The sequence below is a fragment of the Sciurus vulgaris genome, assembly GCF_902686455.1.
Source record: "Sciurus vulgaris genome assembly, chromosome: 1".
NCBI classification, from domain to species: Eukaryota; Metazoa; Chordata; class Mammalia; order Rodentia; family Sciuridae; genus Sciurus; species Sciurus vulgaris.
The window spans coordinates 192065075-192089936 of NC_136461.1; the positions used below are offsets into that span (position 1 = coordinate 192065075).

Consider the following 24862-nt stretch of genomic DNA (forward strand, 5'->3'; position numbering starts at 1 on the left):
TGTGTTTTTCCAAAGGAAAATTAGCAACTGTTAGGAAAATAACAACATTTGCAGGACATAGTGGCACATGCCTGTAATCCAGTGGCTTGGGAGGCTAAGGCAGGAGGATCACGAGTTCAAAGCCAGCCTCAGCAACTTAGTGAGACCCTAAGCAACTCAGCGAGATCCTGTCTGTAAATAAAATATAAAAAAAGAAAGGACTGGAGATGTGGCTCAGTGGTTAAGTGCCCCTGGGTTCAATTTCTGGTACCAAAATAAATTATATATATAAATAATTATTTTATGTATATTACATATATACACACACATACACACACCCCAATATGCTAGTGACAACACTAATAGAAAACTATAATCATTCTCCATGATATAAAGATTGAAAACTTTTGAATGATTTCCTCAGTGCATACATCATTTATTATTTAAAGCCAAAACTATGTCCTTCTAAGAGTCACTTTACATACTATTTAGACCCTCAGTCATATTATATTGTTATAAACACTTTTCACTTGGCATTTACCATTCTCCACCTTGATTGGCTAGGTACATGCTCATGTCCATATTTCAACTCACTGCTTTGTTTCTCTTTATATCCTCCTTCATTCTTAGGTTGACACCTAGCACAGAATATTCTACAAATGCAGTTTTGACTTAGTCTAATTCTGTGAGTTTTGAACCAGCTTGACCAAAAAAGACAATTATTTCAATGTTCAGAATACTTTTTAAATAGGTAGCTTAGGAGGAGGTGTTCAGGATTTCTTCTGTTTCCCTTTTCCTCCTGCCCTCTGGTTTCTCATAGATGTACCCAATCCATTTCATTCAACCCCTGGGCTTACTTACCAAGGGAGCAACCAGAAAGAGGGTCCAGTACAAGAAATGTGTTTTTATATGCATGAATATATGTGAAGCAAGCCCTCTAATTTATTAGTAAAATAAAAGCCAAACAAATCCAGGAAAAACTGAATGTGTGATTTATTATATTTAAGATTGGTCTATAAGGCTTAAATATGTCTGTCATAGTTAACAGCAAATGAATGCAACTTTACAAAATCAGAATTTTGATACAGTACAGGACTAAATGTGGCAACTATGCATTGGAAAATTAATATTTCCTCAATGCAAATATCAAATCTGCAGCACCATTTAGAAGCTTCCACTAAAAACTCAAGCTGCAGTATTTATTACAAGCTCTACTCGGAACACAAGACTACCTAAATCAAGCATTAGCAAAAAACAGTGGAGTCATTCACTCTTAATATGTCAGATTTGGTACAGGATTAAAATACTAAGTTTTTTTAATGTCCTGGTTTCAAATTAATAAATATAAACACAATATAAAAATATACACCAGTTGATAAGACTGTACTGCAGATGATCAGGAAGTTAAATCTCACTCTCATATGTATGCAGGTATGTCTTAAGTGTCAGAATTTCAGGGTAGCTGCGACTGGTCTTTCTGAAGAAATCCAGACTGGTGAGATGTTCAATGTCCCGCACCCGCGCTGTGTGCATCTTTATGAGTTCTTCTACCCATTTTGACTCGTCTTCTGAGCTCTGTAATGGAAATAAAGCAATCAGAGTCAGAATTTTCCAGAGGAGGTTCTCTAAAGAGTCATTCTGCTCCAAGTCCACAAATGACCTCTACCTACTCCTGCACACAGTGCCAAAGCATGTTGCTCCTTCCTGACCTTCCCGTTACTCTGCAGCATTCCTGTCGGTAATGCACCACAAATACCTGGCCTTGGCTGTAAACATTTTCAACAGCAATTAGCTGGACCAAATAAATGAGGCATGTGGTGTGAGAAGGCACTCTTCTCAATAGGTTCTCAGAACATAAATCAAAATTAGGAAAACCATAGACCCTGGAGAATTCAATAATTTGTTTCTTTTCCCAGCTGTCAATGGCAATGCTGACTACAGAACACAAGTAATTTGAATGCTCTCCTGCCTCCCAAGGAAAAAGCAGAGCTGGTGCCCAATGCACAAAATTGTGTGTGTGCATTTTCAGATTGTTCCAAAGAACCCACTATATCAACAGCATCATCTGTCAAACTGCAACCAGTGGATATTTGAATGATGAATTCGACTTGAGATGCAGCTCAGCTGATGCACTTGGCACTTTGGGGCCTGAGAGACCCAAGCTGCAAACATGGTTCTGCCACTTCCTGGCTGTGTGAACTTGGTCATGCCGCTTGACCTCCCAAGGGCTCATTTCTTTATCAACTCAAAAGGTTAATAATGCTTACATGGGCAGCTCCCTGGGAGTAGGAAAAAAGGAGAGGGAGAAAGAGGGAGAAATGAGGTAAAGAAACATCATGCAGGAAAGGAAGGAAATCTCTTTCCATCTCAGCTACTTGCCAAAAACTGCCTTGCTGGTACAAATTCCAGATGAAAGATTTTCAGATGTCCCACATCAAACAATTTATCTCATGTCTAACTTGAAACTAAAAGGTAATTCAGGTGAAGCAGTCCTTTGCTTCTCAAAAACATATTCTTGTATTTTGGAGGGGATTGGGGGGAAGAATAAAGTCTGAGAGTCCTGTGGATTGTAAGTGTTTGCCTTCATCAGTAGACATGGGGCAGGAGGGCTTTATAAATGATCTTATCCCCTAATTCCCTTGGGACTGCAATGATACCCCCCTCCCCCAGCAAGAGTCTTTCTAGAAGTCGAAGGATGGCTGTACATGTCCCAGGGCTGAAAATGTTCAGATTTGTCCTTGCCCAACTCTTAACCACTCATGGTCTCAGTGAACTATCCACCAGAGCCCAAGAACCTGCAAAGGTTTTCTCAGAAAGCCCCAACCCACACAGACCTGGACAGGGAGCTACAGAAACTTGTGCCAGGGTTAAATAAGTAGCATTACAGGGTAGGATTAGGAAACTGATGCCTGGCCATCCCAGGAAAATTAAGAAATGGGAAGAAATTGCTTTGCAGCCTGGAGAAGTAAGGATTTTCCCTGCCCCACCCTCCTAGCCAACCTAACCAAGATCTCTACAACTCACAGGAAAGACCTAAATATAACTCTGCCCACAACGGTACTGACCAATCCTCAATGTGACCATATAATTAACGAAGTAGGAGGTCTCTAGATGGGTCAGGACCCCCTCAGAGTAAGGAGAGTAAGCATGAGGTTGTACTTTGGGAGATTTTTCATATTTATCTCATTTGTTTGATTTTTCAATGGTAAGTCAGTTCAGCTTTTCCTTTGTAAATGCAATTATTTGAATATGTGGACAGAGGTGAGAAGGGTTCTCCTAATTTAAATCATGGCAAACTGGGGTCATAAGAATTCAAGGGGAAAAATATGTCTTTTGCTACTTCTTTTCTTGGGAAGTTATTTGCCAATTTCTTTGGAAGGGCATTCTCTCCTGGTTTTCACATGCTAAAATCTGGTCTCTAATTTGTCAGCAGGAAAGCCAGACTGAGCTGCACGTGAAGAATCCTTGATTTAGCTGGCAATCACAGAAATAATCGCTGATGGAGACTGTAGTGCAAGATGCAAAACTAACAAATAAAAGTCCTTGTGCATCAAGGTAAAAATAGGAAAGATGAATCTTTGGAAGTAAATAACAGAATATTAATGCAAACAATAGCACAGTCCATGAACTTGCCTCTGTCTTTGTGCTAGGGTATTTATTCTTCACTTGCCTTTTATCTCTGACTTTCCCCTAAGCAGGTTTGTGAATTCAAGCTGGGGCTTTGAAGTAATCTTCAAAGCATGGACAGGTTTCTCTGTGGACAGAGGATTCTTTAGTAAGAAGCATGGTGGCTGCAAACTCTACACCAAAAAAGACCTCTACACTCTTCAGGTCAGTAATCAGTAGGCAGAGGAAGACCTGTAGGGACAGTTCTGAATTGCACTTTCCAGATAGAAAAACTGGATCAACTAGAGAACTATCTTTGCACTTAGTCTGAAACAGTGCTTTTCAAACTCTCCCTAATAACATTAGAACTTGAACATGTATTTCCAAGGACTCTAGATATACCTTAAGTGCCCGACTCTATGTATGAAATGTCTTTGCAATCTTTATCTTAAAAATGCAGGACAACTTGATTTCACTCCACAGTGTGTGTTTGGTTTTTTTGCAAAAATTTTACTTCCCAACAAGTTCTTAGCAAAACTGAAGCTCAAAGAAAGTATAGCAATGTTGCACAGAGGCATTACATCCCCTATTACTCCATTAGCCACTCTTGTGGTTATGAACAATCAAAATGAAGGTGGTTGACTTTCAGTGAAGTCTGACAGCTCATCTCCCCCTGAAGTTGCCTCACTTCCCTGCCTCCCATCCAGTCATGCAGATAGCCGCACTGATCCTTCAGGTATAACATTACTGCTTTCCACCCTCCTTTTAAATGTCCTCGATCATACTCCCGTTCAAGGTCTGCTGCCTCACTCCTGTGAATCTCTCCCTTTGAACACCATGCTCAGGCTCTTCCAATTCAAGTTCTCCTCCATAAGGCAGAACCTAAAATGTTGCTCTCCTGATCAAACATTTTCCTTGGTTTATCTAATGACTGTGCAGAAAGGAAAGCTCCCAAGTGCCAAGGTTCTACCACAGAAATCTAGTAAATAGAGATAACAGGGTTCCATAAACTCTGCCCTCTTACTGACTAAGTCATCGGGCAGCACATTTCCTTTATTATCTGTAGGTTCCTCAATAGCTGGTAAAAGGGCAAGTGTGTGTGTGTGTGTGTGTGTGTGTCTGGATGTATACATATATGGAGAGAAAGAGCGATGCCTCATAGGGTGACTTGATTATTAGAAATAAAACATGTAGAAGACCTGCCCAGTACCTGGATCACAACATGTACTCAGTGAATGGTAAAAATTACTAGTACTGTTACTAAGACTGTTATTACTATTACTACTACCACTATGTTTTTTAATTTGACTCCAAGCAACTTTTAAAATCTTATCTCCCACTGTTGGCCCCAATTACAATATCCTAGACAAGCTTCACTAGATTTCTAGACAACATTTCAAATATGTATTTTCCTGTGTCCTTTGTTTTGCTTTGAATATTCATAGCTCCAACTTTCAACCACAATTGAAGCCATAACCCAAGAACTACATTGCCCATGAAGCTGATAATCTCTGCTGTCTTTTAGCCATGACATGTTGGCACACAGCTATAATCCTGGTAACTCATGAGGCTGAAATAGCAGAGCTCGAGGCCAGCCTCAGCAATTTAGTGAGACTCTATCTAAAAAATAAAAACTAAAAGAAGGGCTAGGGATGTTGGTCAGTGGCAAAGTGCCCCTGTGTCAATGTCCAGTAGCAGAAAGAAAAAAAAAGGAAAGCAAATTTTTTACCTGTTCTATTTGCAGCCTCATGCTGGAAGCTGCCTGAGAGTGTGACTATGTCTAACACAGTATTGTTTCTCCCAAAGTTCCTCATACAATTTAGGGATTCGAGTATGATTTATTAACTAACATTTTCTTCTGCAGATTACTTCCCTGCTTCTTCTACCAAGTGAGACAAATGCATAGAGACTGTTACTTGCAGCAAGAACTTTCCATCACATTAAAGACATCTGAAGAGATTAATGAATCTCCCCTTACGCTGAACTAGTGCAGGATCCGGAGATAGCAAGGCTTCTATCTTCCTGCCAGGGTTTGTTAAGTGAGCGCGTGCGTGCGTGCGCGCACACACACTCACACAAAAATAAAAATCCATTAGAACGCCAAGCCTATATGTGTTAAATACCTGGGTCCTTTCTTCTTTTCCCTTTCTTGAATAGTCCAAATGCTTTGTAATAAGTGTACTCTAGTTCAGTGATGGGAGTATAAATTATAAAACAAAAATTAATTATGAAAGCAAATCCTGAAGGACTCTGTCTTTGAACTCACATTACAGCTCTCATCATTGTCTGGTCTGTGAGGAAGGATGAACGAGGAGACAGAGAGGGGGCCATCGCACTTGTCAGCCGGCTGAGTGAAATCCAGGCAGCTGGTAATGATACTGTAGTAGTGAGTTGGAACAGGAATGGAACTGCCTTCCACATACCTGAAACAGGGAGGTGATGTAAAATTATGAGAGATGTAGAAGCTTTGTTTCTCAAATGGTGACCAATGGTTACTACCTAAGTCGCTCATTAATTCCCACTCAATTGAGTTATTTTTTTCACTTCTTAGTGCTAGCCCACTTCTATGTCTCTGAAAACAATGTCTGCCTGGCATCTTCTCCCTCCATCTGGCAGAGGCAGAAAGATATTCCAGATAAAGAAAATGGTTTGATCTAAGAGTTGGAGTCAGGAAATGGTGAATAGGTCAATGTTGTAGAAATGAGAGCCTGGAGAGTCAATAAAAGACAAATTACAGCAGGTTGTCAGCCAGGATGTGGTGTTCGGACACTACTGTTTAGGAAATGATGTTCCAATAAAGGTTTTTATGGTAGAGCATCATTATTCCATCCATGTTTTAGGAAGATAATGCTCATAGGGTTGTAAAAAAAAGAACCAAAATCATGAGATACTGACTTGGGGAAATAATAGCCCTTTCAAGCTGCAATGAAAATCTGTCTTGGTACAAAGAATTCATTTACCAAAGGAAGCAATAAGGACAAAGAGATACTGATGAGTCGAGAGGTATAAAAATCATTTCCAGTTGATCAAAGTGCAGAAATTCACAATTTTTTACCTGGTTTTCTAGTATCTTACTTTTAATCATTTTTCAAATATCAAAATTATGATTGAACTAAAAACTTAATATTGGTTAAAAACTATATATTTCATATGTATACACATATATACATGCATATATGTATATAAACACAATATAACTATGTGTTTACAAATATTATAAACTATATATAGAAAACAATGATAACCAATAAAATAAATGTACAACTAAGAAGAAATTTCTCTTATGAATGACTTGAAAAGGAGTAAGATAATTTCTATTTTAATAGTTATCTGTTACCTAGAAATAACATTTTATTCCTGAACATCTGTAAGACATAATTACAATGTCTTACTTCCCATGCTGCTCCCTTACTGTTTCCTGACTATGAAAATAAATGATAACTCATTCTGAAGTTGTCATCTGTGTGTCTTCTTGCTGCCTACTCCCCTAAGTTCTTGAGTTCCATACAAGATCAGCATTTGATTTACCCTTTTATATCCCCAAAAGCACTAAGGAAAGGGATAGAGAAAATTAGATTCAATCAATTCATGCAATTTCATAATGATACATAATGACTCAGAAAATATAGAAGATTCCAGAAGTCTCCCCAAATAATGGAGGTAAGTGGAAATTATCATCTCTCCACTGAAGAGTTGTTGAAGGACAAATGATAATTTTAAAAATATTTTGATTCATTTTCTTTTACAGAATGGAAAATTGCATTTATTTCTCACAAAATTCAAATTTTCCTTTCAACCACCAATGCCATATTTAATCAAAGTTTCAAAAGAACTGAAGAATTCAAAAAGAGATTCAATGAAAAAAAGAGACTTAAGGGGTATTGACTCTTCTCTGGTACATGAATATTTGAAAAATAACCTTGGCTGGTAACTTGGAATTTAAGCATCATAGTCTGAATGAAAATGAAAAACTTACTGTTTGATTTTGTCTTCTGTATCATGTAAGCCATCAAAGTCATAGTCAAAAATTGGTCCACTTATCACATTTACTCCATTTCTTTCTGAGGCATATTTCTTCACCAATACCCTTTGGAAATAAGTCCAGACCCCTGTGCAAAAATAAAAATCAGATCTTCTTAAACAAAATTCCTTGCTTTGGTCAAATTCTCTCTAGGATGCATTCTACAAGCCAAATATCACAAGCCAAGCAACAACAGAACTGTTGTGGTTCATGAGAACAATCTATGCTAAACCATTATCTCTGTTTCATTTATAAAGCAGCCAAAGCAAAGATATGGAGCTATGAGATAACAGTTAGAGTTTAATTAAGTCAGGGAAGGGTTCCCAGATGAAGTTATGGAGCTGAGATCTGAAGGATGGATGAGCAGGTTCAACAAAGAGGTGAGGCAGAATGTGTCAGGTCAAAAGGAAGGTATGTGCAAAGATAGAAGTGTGGTCTTTCTGGATGACTGAGAATAAGGTCTAGCTAGGTCCCAAGTTTGTCCTTGATGTGCTAGTTTCCATGTGTGTGCTTATCCCTGACCTTTCCACAGAGCCCCCACATGGTATCCAACCACCCTTCTCATAATCCACTTGAATATCTAATCATCATGTCAAACAAGACATTACCCAGTTCTTAATTTTGCTTCCCAGTCCTGCCCAGCCCCTTGTCTTCCCCATCATAGTTAATGGCACTCTCACCCAGATGTTCCCGTCAATTCCTAGGAGGCGTCCCTGACTTCTCTCCACATTCATGTGAGCAAGTCCTATCACAGCTGTCTCAAAAATGCATCCCAGCCACCCCAAGTCAGGCCACCTGTCACCATTTTCATTGCTTCCATCTTGAGCTAAGGTTCCTTGCTGTCTGACGTGAACTACCACAGAAGACTATTTCCTAACTCCCAGTTCAAAACTCTATAGCCCAGTCTTCATATAGTAACCATACAAATCCTTTTTCACGATAGAGCAGAATCAATGAATCCCCCACCCAATCCTGGCTGGCACTGAAGATGATTTTTCATTGTAACTACAATAAAAACCCAAACCCAATTCCCAACTGTGGCCATGCCTACCTCTGTGATTTTACTTCCTCCCTCTTTCCTCCCCTGGGGGGGTACAAGGCTTTCTTCCTGTCCCCCAACCTTACCAAATTTGTTCTAGCCTAAGCTTTTGCTTTTGCTCATTCCTTTGCCTGGAAAACTCATTCCCTAATCTCTGTGTGCTTGGTTTCTCCTCTATTGCTCTTTCTCACTCCAGTGTCACCCCCTGCAGAGGACTCTTTTGTCCATCCTAATTCCAGTTCACATTATGGTCAACCCAGAGGAGCATAGGAGGAGTAGAATGGAAGAAAGACATAAAGAAGAGACTAACAATGTCAGGGAAGGCAAGCGATGAGTTGGTTCTCCAATATTAGGTTCAACTCACCATGCTCTATTCTAGATAGAGGTTAGAGGTTCAGAATGCTACCACTTCTTTCCTGCCCTTATTAAAAAGGCCTTGGCCATCTTTCCCATAATGCTTCTATTGCTCTTTCTATGCTCTGATTCTCTACTCTGAATGAAAATAGCAGAGCAGCCCACCAGAGCCAAAACACCTCGGATAATTATTTGCACTAAAGAAAGTAGGAGGACAGTAAGAGAGAAGATCAAATGTTAACTTAAGCCCAATGTAGAGAGAGAGAGAGAGAGGAAACAATGAGAACAGTCAAAAGGCCAAACCCACAGAAATGCAGCATGAGAAAAAAAACATCCCCCTAGCAAAGAAGAACAGCAAGCCCTCTGTGAAAGGCCATTCCACACCAGCCTCAGGGTGGTACCCTGTGTTTCCTTTATTTCTGTTTGGTCAAAAATTACATCAATGAAAAAAAAATTACATCAATGAAGAATAGAGAAATCCAGGAAATTCTGATTTGTGGCACTTAAACAAAGCTGCACCCCATGTAACATTGTGAGAAATGTACCTGTGTGAATTTCTGAAATGTTCCTCAGCTGAGTCTGAGAACAAACCAGGAAGCCTTCCTTTAAAAATAGCCTTTAAATTTTCATTCATAAGCAACAGATTCTATCTTTGAATAAACCTTCATTTACTAACCAGGACATCAAACAAACATTTTTTCTCTAAACCATGTGGCCATTTCACCGAAGTTAAGCAGGGGAGGCCTGCCACTGTAGCTGACATACCGCAATTCCTCCTTCCTAATTTGAGACTCTATTTCAGCCCAGAGAGTCCTCAAACAGAACCCGATCCTCCACTGCCAAGCCAAATTAGAGAGAAGGACTTCTTTTTCCTACCTGTCCCATAAGCACACAGGTTTGTTCACTGTAAATGAACTAACAGGGGGTAAAGTCTATTCCATACTGCTTTCTCTGTCTTTGGATAAATGGATGATTGGATGGATTGGTAGATGGAGTGATGGAGAAATCAATTAATTAATTATTTAATATGAGAAATAGAAAATGGATTATTTTGACCTCAGAATAGATAAATCATAAATCTATATGAGTCTTAATTTTACTAATGAGCGGTTAAACAGAATTTTTATGGTCACACAGCCAGTGGTCACACTCCAGAGATGAGAACTTGATTTTTTGAGCCAGAGCTTATTGTGCCTATAAAATTCATAAAATCATTATTATCCAAAACTGTTGTTGTCATGTACAAATCAATTATGTAGTCAATGAAACACAAACAATAATTTACACAGTCCTAAAGCCATCTGAAATTAATACTCCGATGAAAGAATACCCTTTAGGCTCTTGCTGGGTTTCAGAGTCAACATTAATATGCGTGAACACCCCACAGGGGAGAGGGGATAATTAGTGCTTCCATGGCAATGTTCAGTAAGTAAATGTAGGTGCTGTTTAGTGTCAAGTGAATTCCGAAATTCAGTGAAGACCTTTTTAATCATCAAAAGAATGAGTATTAAAATTAAAACAAAAAGAAAAACCACAAATTTGGTTTAATTCAGCTTCTACCATTCATGACCTCCATCACTTCTTCTGATGTCAAATTCTTAATTATAAACAAGGGAAAAAACTACCTGCCAACTTCCCTCAGATTCAAATTTGGGGTCCACAGCAGAAAATTTACATGAAAGTTCTTAAAAAAAAAAGTACAAAGGCTAAACAGGAAAGGCATTATTATTATTAAAAATCAATATAGTGGTAGACAAGGTAAGTGGTAAATTTAGAAATATTTATTTTCATAAGTAACACTTTATTAGGTAAATATTGGACTTACTTTTGAAAGCAGGATACATTGGGACCATATTGGTTACAAGGAATGCATCATATTTAGCTTCCAATGAAGAGCTCAGATCTAAACATCAGGAGAGCAAACAGAGTACATTGCTTACCAAACTGTACATCGATAGAAACACATACTTCCAAAATGACCCATGGCAAGCGGGTAAAGGTCTCCTCCTTTATTCCCACTCATTGCCTCCTTTACATATTTCCTCCTCCCCCTACCACTCAATCTTTTCCTTTCACTCAGTAACTCTCTCTCAAAAGTTGTTTTTCATTTTACCTAGTTCTCTTTTTTAAAATATTTTTTAGTTGTTGATGGACCCTTATTTTATTCATTTATTTATATGCAGGGCTTAGAATTGAACCCAGTGGCTCACATATACGAGGCAAATGCTCTACCACTGAGCCACGACCTCAGCCCCCATTTTACCTACTTCTTAGTCTTAAGTATTTTGGAAAGGAATTCCTTGATTTCATTAGTGTAACTCAGACTTTTTTAACAAGAGCTTCAAGATAATGAGAGAATTAAAGAGCTCCACTTATTTCCAAGAGATCACCTCTACAGTATTACCTAAAAGACTAATGTTTTCATTGTTCCAGATTCTCATGGAACAATGTAAGGAGGGGTACAGAAGATTTGCTTGCACTTTAGAATTCCCCTGGAAGATTGGATTTTTGAAAGTTGGTCACGAGCCAATTTTGGAAGGATCACATAAAGTTGATCTCTACAATCTCAAGTGGACCTTCTTAAAGAAAATCTGAGCCACTGAAACCCTAACTGCCTAGTTTCACACCCCAAAATGTACAGTACATCCCTGCCCTCAGCCAAGTGATCAGATACAGACGCTTTATGACTTACAGGGAGGAAAGAGGAATCCGTAGGACATCTGCTTATCGTTCTTGTAGGCCAAGCAATTCTGACTGAAGCCCGGAGAAACACGGACATCGGGGCGGACACAATTGGTCAGATGCTCAGGAATGCCAGAGACCTCAGCCTGCATGAGAGTCACAGTCACTCAGCAATGCCATCGCAGAGGCAAGGGCACAGTAATGCTAGGTTGCTCAGTCATAAAACAGCCCAATCCAAAACCCCCTGGCTTTTACTATAGCTTATATTCTAATATTCTGATTCCTTTAAATAGCATTAGTTTTTTTTAAATAAACCAGTTATTAGCAACAGAAGTCTTTCATCAAAGTCTTAAGTATAACAATATATAAAGCAGAAATCCCACTGCTGAAAAATGAATAGGATTTCACAGAAGACCACTTAAAAACTAACACACTTAACAATAACAGACATATTCCTTCAAAAAAATGTGTGTATATTCTCTATGTGTGTGGAGGGGGGAACATATATACATATAATATACATATATAGTATATAGTATATATATGCATATAAAACATGACATATATAGTGCACAAGAGCGAATTAATGAGAAACTGTTTTGGAGGCAGAAGTAGTCTTTTCTTTATATTCAGAAATTTAAAACATATTTCAAGTGCCAAATAAATTTTTCCAGTTCCTGATATATACCCATATATCTCATCCTCATCACACTGAAGCCCCAACACAAAATTTTAATAAAGCAAAAAACGGAATGCCTATCATGGAAGAGGCTGTGCGTGGGCAGGGGATATAAAGAAACTCTGTACTTTCCACTAAATCTTGCTGCTGAAAACCATTCTACAAAATAAAGTCCATTAAAACAAAAAATATATATATACAAATCTCAGTGGCTTCTGTAATTACTAAGCAATAACTACGTACGGTTAAAAACAAAAAACAAATAAAAGCAAAAGAATCAGCATGCCCCTTTCAATATTTAACATATTATCATGGAACTATTAGAACCCTGAATAAAAACTAGTTCAAAATGTCTCATAATAGATCCAACAGGGAATTTCTTCCACCAGAAAAAAACATTTTCTAAAACAAACAATCATTGTACGGATCAAGGAATGTAATGAAATAAAGAACACAAAACCCAATTTTCCCAATGACCTGTTTGGAAACAGTGTATGATGTCCAGAGTGGCATTAGGAAAATTTCGCTATAACCGCTTTCAAAGTCAGTGTGATATAAGATATTATATCTAGTTCGATAAAGCACTGCAGGTCGCCCATAGAGGAGATGTCTCTCTAGGAAAGAAAAAAGTAAATTGTGTTAAATATCCATTGAACTTCACACCAAAAGTTAAAGAAATACTGGAAGAGTTGAGATGTCTAAAATGTGCTAGCTTACTTATTAATAATGCAGCGCCTTCTCCTTAATTTAAAAGTGAGTCTCCCTAACATTTTTGTAGTTTATCTGATCACCTGTGCATGCATCAAGGCGTGTAGTTATCAAAACTGTAAAATAAGGCCATATTTATGTTAATGTTCTTTACAGTTGTAAAGAATTTAAAATCTATATAGAAAGGAAATATTAGGTAGCAAAATTAGAAATGATTCCACTGAATGGAAAGCCAAGGATTGAACTTCAGTAGAATTACAGGATAACCAATTAAGAAGAAGGCTCTCTCATCGTTATTTGCAAACTGCAACTCAAATACACATTATTTCAGCATAAAATGTGAGTGGTAATGAGAATTTAAAGGAAGCAGCTTTGTCACATGGAGGTAAACTCTTTAGGTAAGAACTTAAAGGAACATGTATAGATAAAATAAGTGGGCGTTCAAGAGGGTCCTTTAAATACAGAAAAGAGAAGTTCATCAGTTACCCAAGAACTCAGTGAAGACCCCCAAATGCAGAGACAGATCCCTCGAGGGAAATTTCTCCTCTTAAGAAAAAAGGTCTGAAACCTTACTCTTTGAGGAAGAAGAGATTAAGCTTACTATGCAAGCTATCATTCCACACTGTCGTAAGTGCCTAGAGCTTAATCTGCCCACGTTGGTCAGGCCAAAACTTCCATAGATTCTTGGAAATCAGGGTCACTCCAGACAAAAATATTTAGAGATTGAGGCTTAGGCCTCAATATTTTTTTAATAATTCCTTACATGATTTTTTTTTTTAAGAAAACAAAACTTTTTTGCTATTATTTTTATTAAAGAAAATTAGTTCTGGCAATCACTTATTAAATTATGTATACATGTTGCTTTAATTAAAGTGTTACCATTCTATGCAAGTAATGGAGAAAACCCTTCATAGAATACTTTGCAAGACCCCCCCAAGTAGAACTGCTGATTTGAGGCAAAGAGGCCCACACTGTTACAACACAAGCTTGTTCTGCATAGTTTGGCTTCATTAATGTGGCAGTAAATATAGAAGCCTTGCTTAAGCTGCCAAATTTAGGGACCCATCCCTAAGAATTAGAATATAACATGATAATATTAAATGAGTGAAGTATAATAAACAAAATAAAAGCCAGCAAATCATAACAGTAGTACTTGGGGGCAGTAAACCAACCCAGACTTTCCTTCGAAACTCAAACCAAACCTTTTCTAGGTTCAAAATTTCCATTAACGTTTTCCTTGTTTTCATTTTTGCTGCCTCTGAATTTCCTGGTTTCAGCTGGAAGCAGAAGTATCAAAATTTTTTGAGAAGCTCTTCTCTTTTAATCATTCCAAGTGCTTACCACGCACAGTCCTCCAAACTAGAATTCAAGCCTAGCCTCCCATTTGTTTCATTAAGGGACAACAAAAGAGCAGTCATGTTTCCACATGTAACACCCCTACTTACAGCAGCCACCAAACAATAGTTCAGGTGATCTACAATCTCCACCAACTCTGGCTCTTCCTTTCTCCAGGGGCCCTCATTTCTTGGCATTTCTTAACATAATACTACATCGATCAGGGCTGGTTTATTTGCAACACCCTGCACATAATCCTGGTGGACAACTCTATGCTATTACGCATGGGATTGCTTTTCTCTCTACCGGCAATAACTTCTCCAGTCTTCTCCACCAATACTGTCATTTATCTCCTTTCCAATTTATCCATCATGTATTCCCATCAAACACTGACTGAGAACCTACATTGTGCCAGGTCTTGGGCTGTAGAAGGGAGAGACTGAGAAAAGAAATTAGGATAGAACTCTTATTCTCAAAGAGCTCAGAGTTCAATGGGAAATACAAACATGGCCCAAATAACTCACATGCAACATAGTCTGCACCATGTCAGGGTATCCATAGGAATATGATGGGAACACAGGATGATGAATGTCACAAATGGAGGTAAGATGGCATCAGCAAAGCCCTTTACACAGTATATGGGTGAAGCCACATCCCAGCTTATGCCTGCTGCTCTGACATAATTATTAAAAGCACCGTTTTACACACTCAAGGTGCAGGACAAATAATATGGTCACAGAGTTTAAGCATCATGGGAAAGAGATGAGTAGGAAAGGAAGAAGAGGTACATGATCAACAAGATATCCAAGATTCACCTTCTCCTGAAAATTTTCCCAAGCCCCTTCTCCATATCTACTCATTCTTCTGCTCTGAATATATAGACTTAGTTTGCTTCCAAAATTTTGGCTTCATAGCTTTCAAGCATAGACACACTGCAGTTTAAGAAACAGCTTGAGCACAAATGCATCACTCTCTGATTAATTCTTTTTAAGTTGTTATTGAGCATCAGAAGAAAAAACAACAACAAAACACCCAGTGGTTTCAATAGTCTCCCAAATTTCAACCAAGCAAGATTCCCAACTGACCCCCCCCAAAAAAAATCTACCTGAATCTTCCTAAAGCTTAGCAGTTTTGTCTAAGAAAGAAGTGAAATAATCTTTGCAGTAAAAAACAAAGATTTTAAAGTCCCAAATTAAAATTTAGATTTTACTTTTTCAGTTTATCAAAGAATCACAGGATCTCCGTCATATCCTGACTTTGTGGGTCTTTATGACTTCTTGGGTGAGCCACACATTGCGTTTCTGCTTAACGAAATGTTCCTACTCAGGCCACAAAATACACTTGATTCTGTCTTTACACATGTTAAGATCTTCATCTCAAGACCAGCCCACAAGCTTCTGCTATGGCAACAAGTTAATGTGATTTCTTTTTTATTTTTTCCTACAGTAAGTGACGGTTAGTATATGTAATTGGAGTATCCATGCTATTAAAATATTTACTTTCGAAATATTCTTAAGTTTTTAATTGACACAATATTTGCACCCATTTATGGGTTACAGCATGACATTCTAACACATAGGTACAGTGCATATACTGTGTACTTCCAGGGTAAGTGGATCGCCTCAAACATTTATCATTTCTTTGCAGTGAGAACAACTCAAAATCCTCTCTATAAGCTATTTTGAAATATAAAACTAATTTTGGCCAAGCAGTTACCCTACTGAGCTACAAAGGACATTAGAAGTCATTCCTGCCATCCAACTGGACCGCTGTACCCATTATCCATCCTTCTGTGATTTCATTCTGTGACTCTAGCACAGCCTCTGCCTTCCCAGGCTGGGATCCTACTCCATAGAATTCTAGACAGAGCCTTCATTCCCCACCCTGATTCCTGTTTACAATAGTGTCTCTGGCATTTTGGTACATGCCAAGGTTCTCCTCCAGAGACCACAGTTGGCAAAATACTGTGAGACAAATCTTTTTAAGTGGTGTGGACTCCCCAGCACTTACTGTTTCTCTCTTCCAAAGTTTGGTCATGCAGACCTGAGTTTGTGTTTCTCTTCCCTCCTCAGCTTCCTGATTCACATTCCCGCAGATGGGCTGGCTGACTTAAAGCCACATGAAAATCTCTCCTCCCTTTTGTTTTTTAAACATTCACTCCCACAATAATATGCTCTTAAATTTGACCACAAAGTCTCTACACAAGACCTTTCCTTTTCCTGTGTTCTTTCTCCTTCTTTGCTTTAAAAGTGTCCATTATCACTCACTGCCATTTCAATCTCCTTTGGGATTCTAGCGGACGCCTCTGTGGGTGCCCTGTTCTTTTCTTCCCTCAACTCTTTTAATTCATCTACTTGCTATATCCTTCAGCAGAACAATAACTGTATGAGGACAGGGACTTTATCTGTGTTTTTTAACACTGGATCCTACTTCTCCATCACTAATCACATATCTACTTGGTAAAGACTTATTGATGAATCAATTTAAAAAAAAAAAAAGCAAGCTGTGTTTTACATATGACCTGCCTAATGTACTACTGAGAGATAGATTGGGCAGATCAGTTCCCCCTCCATTTTACTGATGGAGCAACTGGGGGTTTATGATTTATACTAGATAACTCAGCTGCACCCAGACGATGGGCCTCACCCCTTGCTCTCTTCATTCATCTCTTTAGCCTTTTGGGCAATCTGCAGTAGGATGCTGCCTGCTGGGTTGTTCTAATGGAGGACATATTGGAATAAAGGTTCAAGTGACCCTGGGCATCAGTTCTGTCCAAGTGATGTCTGCTGAGATAACGTTAGTAAGCCCTAAGGAGGCTAATCCTTTGTATCAAAGTCTCTAGTATTTCATAACAACTTGCAAACCCTGACATGCACTGAAATTCTCTCCTGACATATTCCCTGTGTGCCAACACTTAGAATAAAAAGCATTTTCAGAGGAAATCACATAGGCTTAAGTGTCACATAGAACTGGAGTTAAATTTCATCTCAGCTCTTCATAACCCTGCAACTCTGAAACTTAACATCCTAAAGGCTTCTGCCTCCCTCAGATGTTACTCTGTCAGAAAGCAGAATGTGTAATACACCAAGGTCAGTCTTCACCCAAACTAGCTGTGGTCCTAGTGGTTGTAGTTGTCATGGCTTAGTGAAGGGTTTCGGCAAACAATATCGGTAGGTAAAGATGATTAGAATTCAGTGTCTACATCAAATCATCTTGAAACCTACTATAAATCACAAGCAATAATACTGTATAATGATTTCTTCCAAGTCTTCCCCAAAACACAACACATGGACACACATATAGAGAAACACAAGTATATCTTCTTCCTTAAGACAACTAGCATCTCCAAAGAAATAACAAAAATGAGAACTATTTCAGAACTGAAAAGAGAGACAGAGATTTCCCCTGTAAAATATTCAAGATGCTGCCTTAAAGTTAGTAAGGCTTACTAATCCTTAAGTCATTCTGCTCTCTAAATTAACTTCTCATTGTATGTGAGAAGGAGCCAAACATGTACATACAAATCTCTATCATTTAAAAAATGGTTTTCAGAGGTTGGGGTTGTGACTCAGTGGTAGAGTGTTTGCCTAGCACGTGTGAGGCACTGGGTTTGATCACCAGCACCATATAAAACTAAATAAACAAAATAAAGGTATTGTGTTCATCTGCAACTAAAACTATTTTTTTAAAAATGATTTTCAATTCCTTTTTATATAAAGATGATAGTGAGTTCTAACTTAAGAAAGCATAAAACATTTGATAGCCTTGTAAATGAAGACTAAGGTGAAAATAAATATTGTAATAATTCTTACAACAAAAATTATAGCCAGGTTTAGTGCCAGGATTGCCTGATATGAGAGTTTTTAAATTTTCCATTTTATTCATTCATTTGTCCATTGACTCAATGTTACAAGGAAATGAGTTTTCATTGCATAGTAAGTCTGACAAGATGTTAGCTACATGTGACCCAGAAAGGGCAACCATCATGCAATTAAGATTTGTAATTTACCACCTATCTAGAAATACAATTGCAGTTTAGATCACCATATTGGAAGACTACATTTTCTTCCTTTTCATTTGGCAAAGAGCTTCATTCTATAACAGTTTAAATATTTATTGCAAAATATTGCCTAAGATTAATTTAATATACCCCTTTTTTTAAACTCCAAATATCCCCTGAGTTATTTCACTACTGGAATGTGCACCCTTTACATGTGTGCTTTATTCAGATATATGAGTGATTTTACAGCATATGACATTAAAACAGCCACATATGTTGCAAGTGAATTATGTGTAACATATGGCTTATTCTGAAATATATCAACTACCTATATCTGCTTTAAACAACTAATAACACAAATAGTACAACTTTACATTTGTAAAGAAATGTAGGTTTACAAATTACAAGCTTCGACCCATATTCCAAGGTATCCAGAAAGGGAAGTAATTACTCTGAGTAGACGCACATGCTCACACACAGAGATTCGCATTCACAAGGTTGTGCTCCAGTGGAGCAAACATTCAATATTTTAAATGGGAGACTGGGATTTATGACACAGGAAACATCACAGAGGCCTGAAAGTACTCAGACTAAGAAAACATTGCTTTGCTGCTAAAGGAATGATGGAGAGAGACCCCATAAGGAGACAGAAACAAAGACCAAGAGATGAAGAAACAAATAGAAGAATATTGAGGTGTATACATATTCCAGAATCTAGACAAGAAAATGCTTTACACCATGATTTATAATTAGTTTTACTTCAGGAAATTATTTTAAAGTCTCTCTTAAAGGCTGGTCCCACTAGGCCATGAACATACCAAGGGCATGTGCCCCTATGAGGCTCTCCTAATATTTTGTGCTGCCATTTTGTACTGGTACAGCTGTCTTGGAGAAACCAGAACCAGCCCAGATTAAGCACCCAAAAAACACTGAATGAACCCACAAATTTTAAGCTTTTATGCTTTAAAAGACCCTTCGGCGGTAAGTGTAAGACATGTTTGTTCAACTCTGAGCAAACCATGCAGAGGTGACGATATTAACTACAAATGCTATCCCTGAGAGTCATAAATTCACTAAGAAGAGGCCTCTTATTTTCATGATTGGCAATTTGAGGCTACTGTTCATGCTCAGCTGTCAGTTGTGGGTGGGACTGATTTTATCACAACATTTCAAGAAATTAAATGCAGATCATGTTTTAGTACCATGAACAATGAGATTTCGAATCAGCAAAAATATGGGAATCCATTAAAAATTATCAACAACAAACCAGTGACTTTTAGAAGAGAAGCATCTCAGTACTATTTCTTTGCTTTGTGGTTGAATATTTAAAAAACTCAAATCACGAGATTGCCTACCCCTTGACCCCGACAACATTCCAATTCTTGTAATTATCATGACACCATAGTCCACATGGTTTAGGGGGTCAAACATTTCAACTCACTCACAGGCTTTGTACAGGACATGTGTAGCTTTCACCAACGAAGTTCCACCTTTAAAACTAGATTTACCCAATTATGTGCCTGAGTCTGCATCCTCTGTGATCAAAGGAAGTAGGGGAGGGTGGTGATAGAGAAAAGGAAGAAGGGCAGATGAAGATCTTTATAAAGGAGGAAAATAAGTCAAGTAAATAAGTCTTCTACTGGTTTCTTCAACTTCTGCTTAATCAGATTGGAAATAGTACATATGATAAACAGAACCACATGTGAGCTAATAACTCCAGCGATGGAATCAGGAGATCTTGACCCTGTGCCTCTCTGCCACATGACTTGGGGCATCCTGTTTCCTTCCTTACTCTTAGTTATCCCCCCACTATTTCAACAAATTGTTCCACTTACTATAGTAACCTATACAGCGGTCTCCTCACCCTCTTCTATTTTCTTCTAATTTTCTGGAATTTCAAAATCAGAAGGAAGAAGGTAGATTGCATTTTTATTCCTAATTATGCATTGTCTCCACCCATTGCCATGTGACTTGTGAGATAGAGTCCCAGTGGAAAGAATGTATTTCCCTGCACTGTTGCTGTCATGTGCTTGCCTCTGGCAGTGAATGAAAGCAAAGTGCCTCAGGATAGAAGAAGTGCTCAACTGCAGTACACAGCTCTGAGCAGAGTATGTCAGACAAGGGCTACCATTTCAAACCTGGATTCCAGAATAAAGAATATGAGTAGGTCAGGAATCCACTGAATGTACAATCAGAATAGTAAAATGTGAGCAAGTCATGTGACCTTTTTTTTTTAGTACTGGGGATTGAACCTAGGGGTGCTTTACCACTGAGACACATCCCCAGTTCTTTTTATTATTTTTTATTCTGAGACAGGGTCTTGCTAAGTTGTAGAGGCTGGCTTTGAATTTGCAGTCCTCCTGCCTCAGCCTCCCCAGTCACTGGGATTACAGGCATGCACCATTGCCCTCAGCTTCATGTGTCTTTCCTGACAAAAATCACTGAGTTGTTGATTATTTTTGTCATATCTCAAGCTTGAAAAAGTTTATTAATTCATGCTTGTTATCCATGTATGTAAGATAGGAGGAGAAAGAATCTGGCCTCAAGACAATCCTTTATTTGAAGGGGGTGTTCTAGTTTGATTTTCCTGTATCTTTCCCTACAACATGCACACTGACTTTGGGCAGGTGGGCTTCAGCACAGGGACCAGCTGCTCATTTATAATTGTGACTATCATTCCTCGTAGAGGAGTCCCCATTAGCACGTTCACTTGTAACTCAGCAGATACACAATGGATTATCTGGTTTGGGAGGGCTTAGAAGCTATCAGGAAAAGGAAAAAGCAAATCACTATTTTCAATTACACGATTGGCACGTTGGGTACATAGAATAAAACAACACCCTTCACCAGAGGGATATAAAAACCACTTTGCAATATGAATATGAATTTTAAAAATATTGTGCTTACACTGTGAAGTAAATAGAAGTCTTCAACTTTTTAAAACTAAAAAATAAACCTTATCTTAAAAAATGTTTTTAAACACCCCTTACCTTCTGTGGACCCTTTTGTATGAAGGCGTTTATTGAGTTCATCCAGCTTGTTCTTCATATGTGAATACCAGAAAAGCAGGGGAGGGAAAAAGCAAGTCAGAAATGTTCTTTCTTTCCTATACCCTCTCTCTGCTTGATCCCACCTGTACTCAAAAGAGGGTCCTAAACTCTGTCAATATCATAAACTGTTCTAGGGAACTTCTATTGTGTCTCACCTTGACATTCTAAGCTCTACTTGCTAGTGTTTCTATATCTATGAGCACCTTCTTTAATCTCTCCTTAAAACTGTGGGTAATCATGTATCAACTTCCCATGTTAGTAATGATGTTTACCTGGGCACATAGACATAAATTAATTATAATAGTGCCTCAGTGTTTCAGATCAATCCCTAGGTAAGCTGAAATGATTTCCAAACTAATGGATGAAATTGCTTTTTCCCAGAGCTAAAATTTATTGCTTGACAATTCTAAAACATGATAGGTCAGTAACTCCACCTGCCATTACAGATATTCTAGAGACACTCCAGCTTATGTGTACAATACATTTACAATTACATTTGTTGCAGCATCATTTGTAAGAGTAACATTTGGAAATTGCCAAGTGTACTCAAATGGGAAAATAAATTAAATCAGTATGATATATTTTTACAATTAAATGCAACTATTAGTAGTAAAAATAAGTGAGCTAATAATATATTACACACACATAAATCTATCTCAAAAACATAATGATGAATAAAATAATTGCAGGGTTCATATACTGTAATAGCATTCATATAAAATGAATGCAACACTATTTATGTTGTACTATGCAACACTACACATAAATTATTTTGGAAAACATACTAAAGATTACTTCATATATTATTTGAGACACAAATATAGAGAGTAAAAGTGCAGGCACACTATATTCAGGACCCCAGTTAACTCTGGGCAGGAAGGAGGTAGGATGGGAAGGGAAGCAGGAAACTTCTACTGAACCTGTAATGTTTTCCCTCTTATGATTCATGTACTGAGGTATTTACTTTTAAAATTCTTTACACCTTTTCAATATGTCTGGAAGTGTCCTTAGAAGAAGAAGGTAGTTTTTTGCCATAGACTAAGACAATCCAGAATTTCTCTGAAAAACTTTGAAAAGATATCCAACAGTCTCCTTTTCTCAGAAGACAGATAATTCAGAAAACAAGATGCAACCAACTGATTCCTGTAAAGTTATAGCTCGCATCTACCTCACAAGATGACTTCCTGTTGACTTTGGCAATTTGACTCCTCTAACTGAGCTGCCTTGTAGTAATTAAACTCCTTGGTTCTTGTCAGGATCAAAAACAGGAAGAAGATAAAAATGGGGAAATGAAGAAGATAAGCAAACTGAACTCCTACAGTGGGGAGCCTCCAAATATGGATCCTGGGTTCCTAGGAATCCTGGAGGAAGCAGGCAGAAGGGAGTGGAAATTGGGCAGTAGGAGAACTATCTTCCATTTATCTGAGGCCAAACAAAAAAATTACACATCTAGTTACAATAAAACTATACATACAAATGTGTTGGATTTCCTTGCTTTGGGCTGGCATTGTGTCCATTCAGGGTGGTAGCATCAGTTCATTCCTGCTGCTACAACACTGATTGACAGCTATATTGGCCTTTGATCAACATAAACTTCAGTAAGTAAATTATTGCCTAGCACTTGAGTTTGGTTTTCAAAAACTGTCCAAACATGGAATGATGGTAGTCTCTATTAGCAGCAATACTGCCCATCTGTGTTGTACCTTTCCTACCCTGCTCTGCATCCTGGAAGGCTGACCTCTGGGAACTGTATCAAAAAGCAAACTTGCCGTTTGGTTTCCTGTTGGGTCCTACCAATGGGAGACATCTGTAGGGGAGTAGAGGAGAGGGAAAGAAGGGTATTATCCTATCTCCCTCCCCATCAGGATGCAGTGTGCTACCTGTGCTCAGCTAATAAATCCAACAGTTCCTTCCTACCCGTGTCTCTCTGTATCCTGGTAACTTGCTCCCACCCCATACCTTTCAGGGTTTGGAGCTACCCTCCTACCCCGAGCACTTTATCATTCCTCATTGACTTCCATCCACCCTGCCCAGCCTCTGTAAATAGTTCTCTCATTAAATATGATTAAAACAATCTTTTTAAAGTGTCTTTCAAAACCTCTTCAGCTTGGCCACCTTTGTCCTGCCAGGACCATTATTAATACATATGTAATACATAGTTGAAGAAAAGAAAGCTTTGGGTTGAGATTTATGAATAGAATAACATTTTTACCCTTCATTTTCTATGTCTGTGCTATGGTAGTAATGAGTCACAACTGGATCCTTAAATTCAAATTTTAAATAAGAAAATTAAAATTTTAGTCCCTTAATCACACCATCAAGTGTAGTGGCTCACTTTGGAGAGCAAAGAGAGCAACTATTTTTATCATCACAGAAAGTTCCTCTGAACACACCCCACAAGCTCCCCAGTATAATATAAAGATTATTTCTACCTTTGGCTCTACCTTATCATCACAGGTGCAGCCCAGGTCAAAATCAGACTGAAGGTACATAATCCCTGGATAATTGGGTCTGGTAACTTCCTCTGGCATGGTTGGCCTAAAGGTATTAACACGCAGGAGGTGATTCAAACTCCCATGGGTTCCATTGTTAGGAGCTGGCTTCAATCCCAGGAGATCTGATGCAAAAAGAGAAAAGGAGCCAGGTGCTTCTTAAATGCTTTATGATGAGATACGATAAGTATCAAAACCTTTCACCTTCCAATGGTGTGTAAACTCCCAAACACAAATCAAAATTGGGTAACACCAAATTTAGATAGCAAGCATCCCTGTCATACCCCAAAACCATTCTGGCCTCACCATGTCTTGCCACAGCTTCCTGAAATAGTCATGCTCATGACTTGACCATTAATAGAGAGAGACACTCCCCAAATCAAGAGCGGAGGAAGAGGGCCTTGCACAGCTGTTGTCTACGTGAGATAGCTACAACTCAAGGACTCAGCTTCAGCATCACTGCCTTCTTGCACTTCTCTGGGATTTTTTAATCCAAATTTTTGAAATAAGATTTATAATCAATAAATAACCACAGGCTGCCCTCTAATGTACTCCACACAAGTGTGGGGACAAGAGGAGGCTCTGGCCTTGGGCATTGAAGTGCCACTATTACACCAACAGGCTGATTTCACAGCAAATGAAAGGCTGCCAAGTGGGCACACAGTGACTGACTTGCCTAAACTGGAAGGCAGGACAGGGAAGAGCTAGCAGCCAAGATGGGAAAAGAACCCAGGAGACCCGACTTGCAGACTCCCCCTCTAACCACCAGACTGGCACTCCCTTACTAAATAGGAAAAGTTGTCCTCATTCAGCAACTAGAAGCTCAAGGAAGAAAAATAATTAGGAGCACATAAATAGCTGGCCAGGATGCAAGCTGGCAAAATTTTAACTGGGCTGCAATGTGAGAGAGGAGGTGG

The 24862-nt window shown here is 38.4% G+C and overlaps 1 protein-coding gene across 1 annotated transcript in view; it reads right to left on the bottom strand.

The window, feature by feature from the left end:
* Positions 1-948: 948 nt before the first annotated feature.
* Positions 949-24862, bottom strand: part of ENPP2 (ectonucleotide pyrophosphatase/phosphodiesterase 2) — a 110949-nt gene continuing 87035 nt past the window's right edge. The window contains 9 exon segments of the mRNA XM_079140682.1: positions 949-1554; positions 5852-6008; positions 7562-7694; positions 10825-10902; positions 11692-11827; positions 12838-12974; positions 14271-14345; positions 21394-21445; positions 23886-24070. Of these exon segments, the coding sequence (XP_078996808.1) occupies positions 1384-1554; positions 5852-6008; positions 7562-7694; positions 10825-10902; positions 11692-11827; positions 12838-12974; positions 14271-14345; positions 21394-21445; positions 23886-24070 (1124 nt within the window). The 3' untranslated portion in view covers positions 949-1383.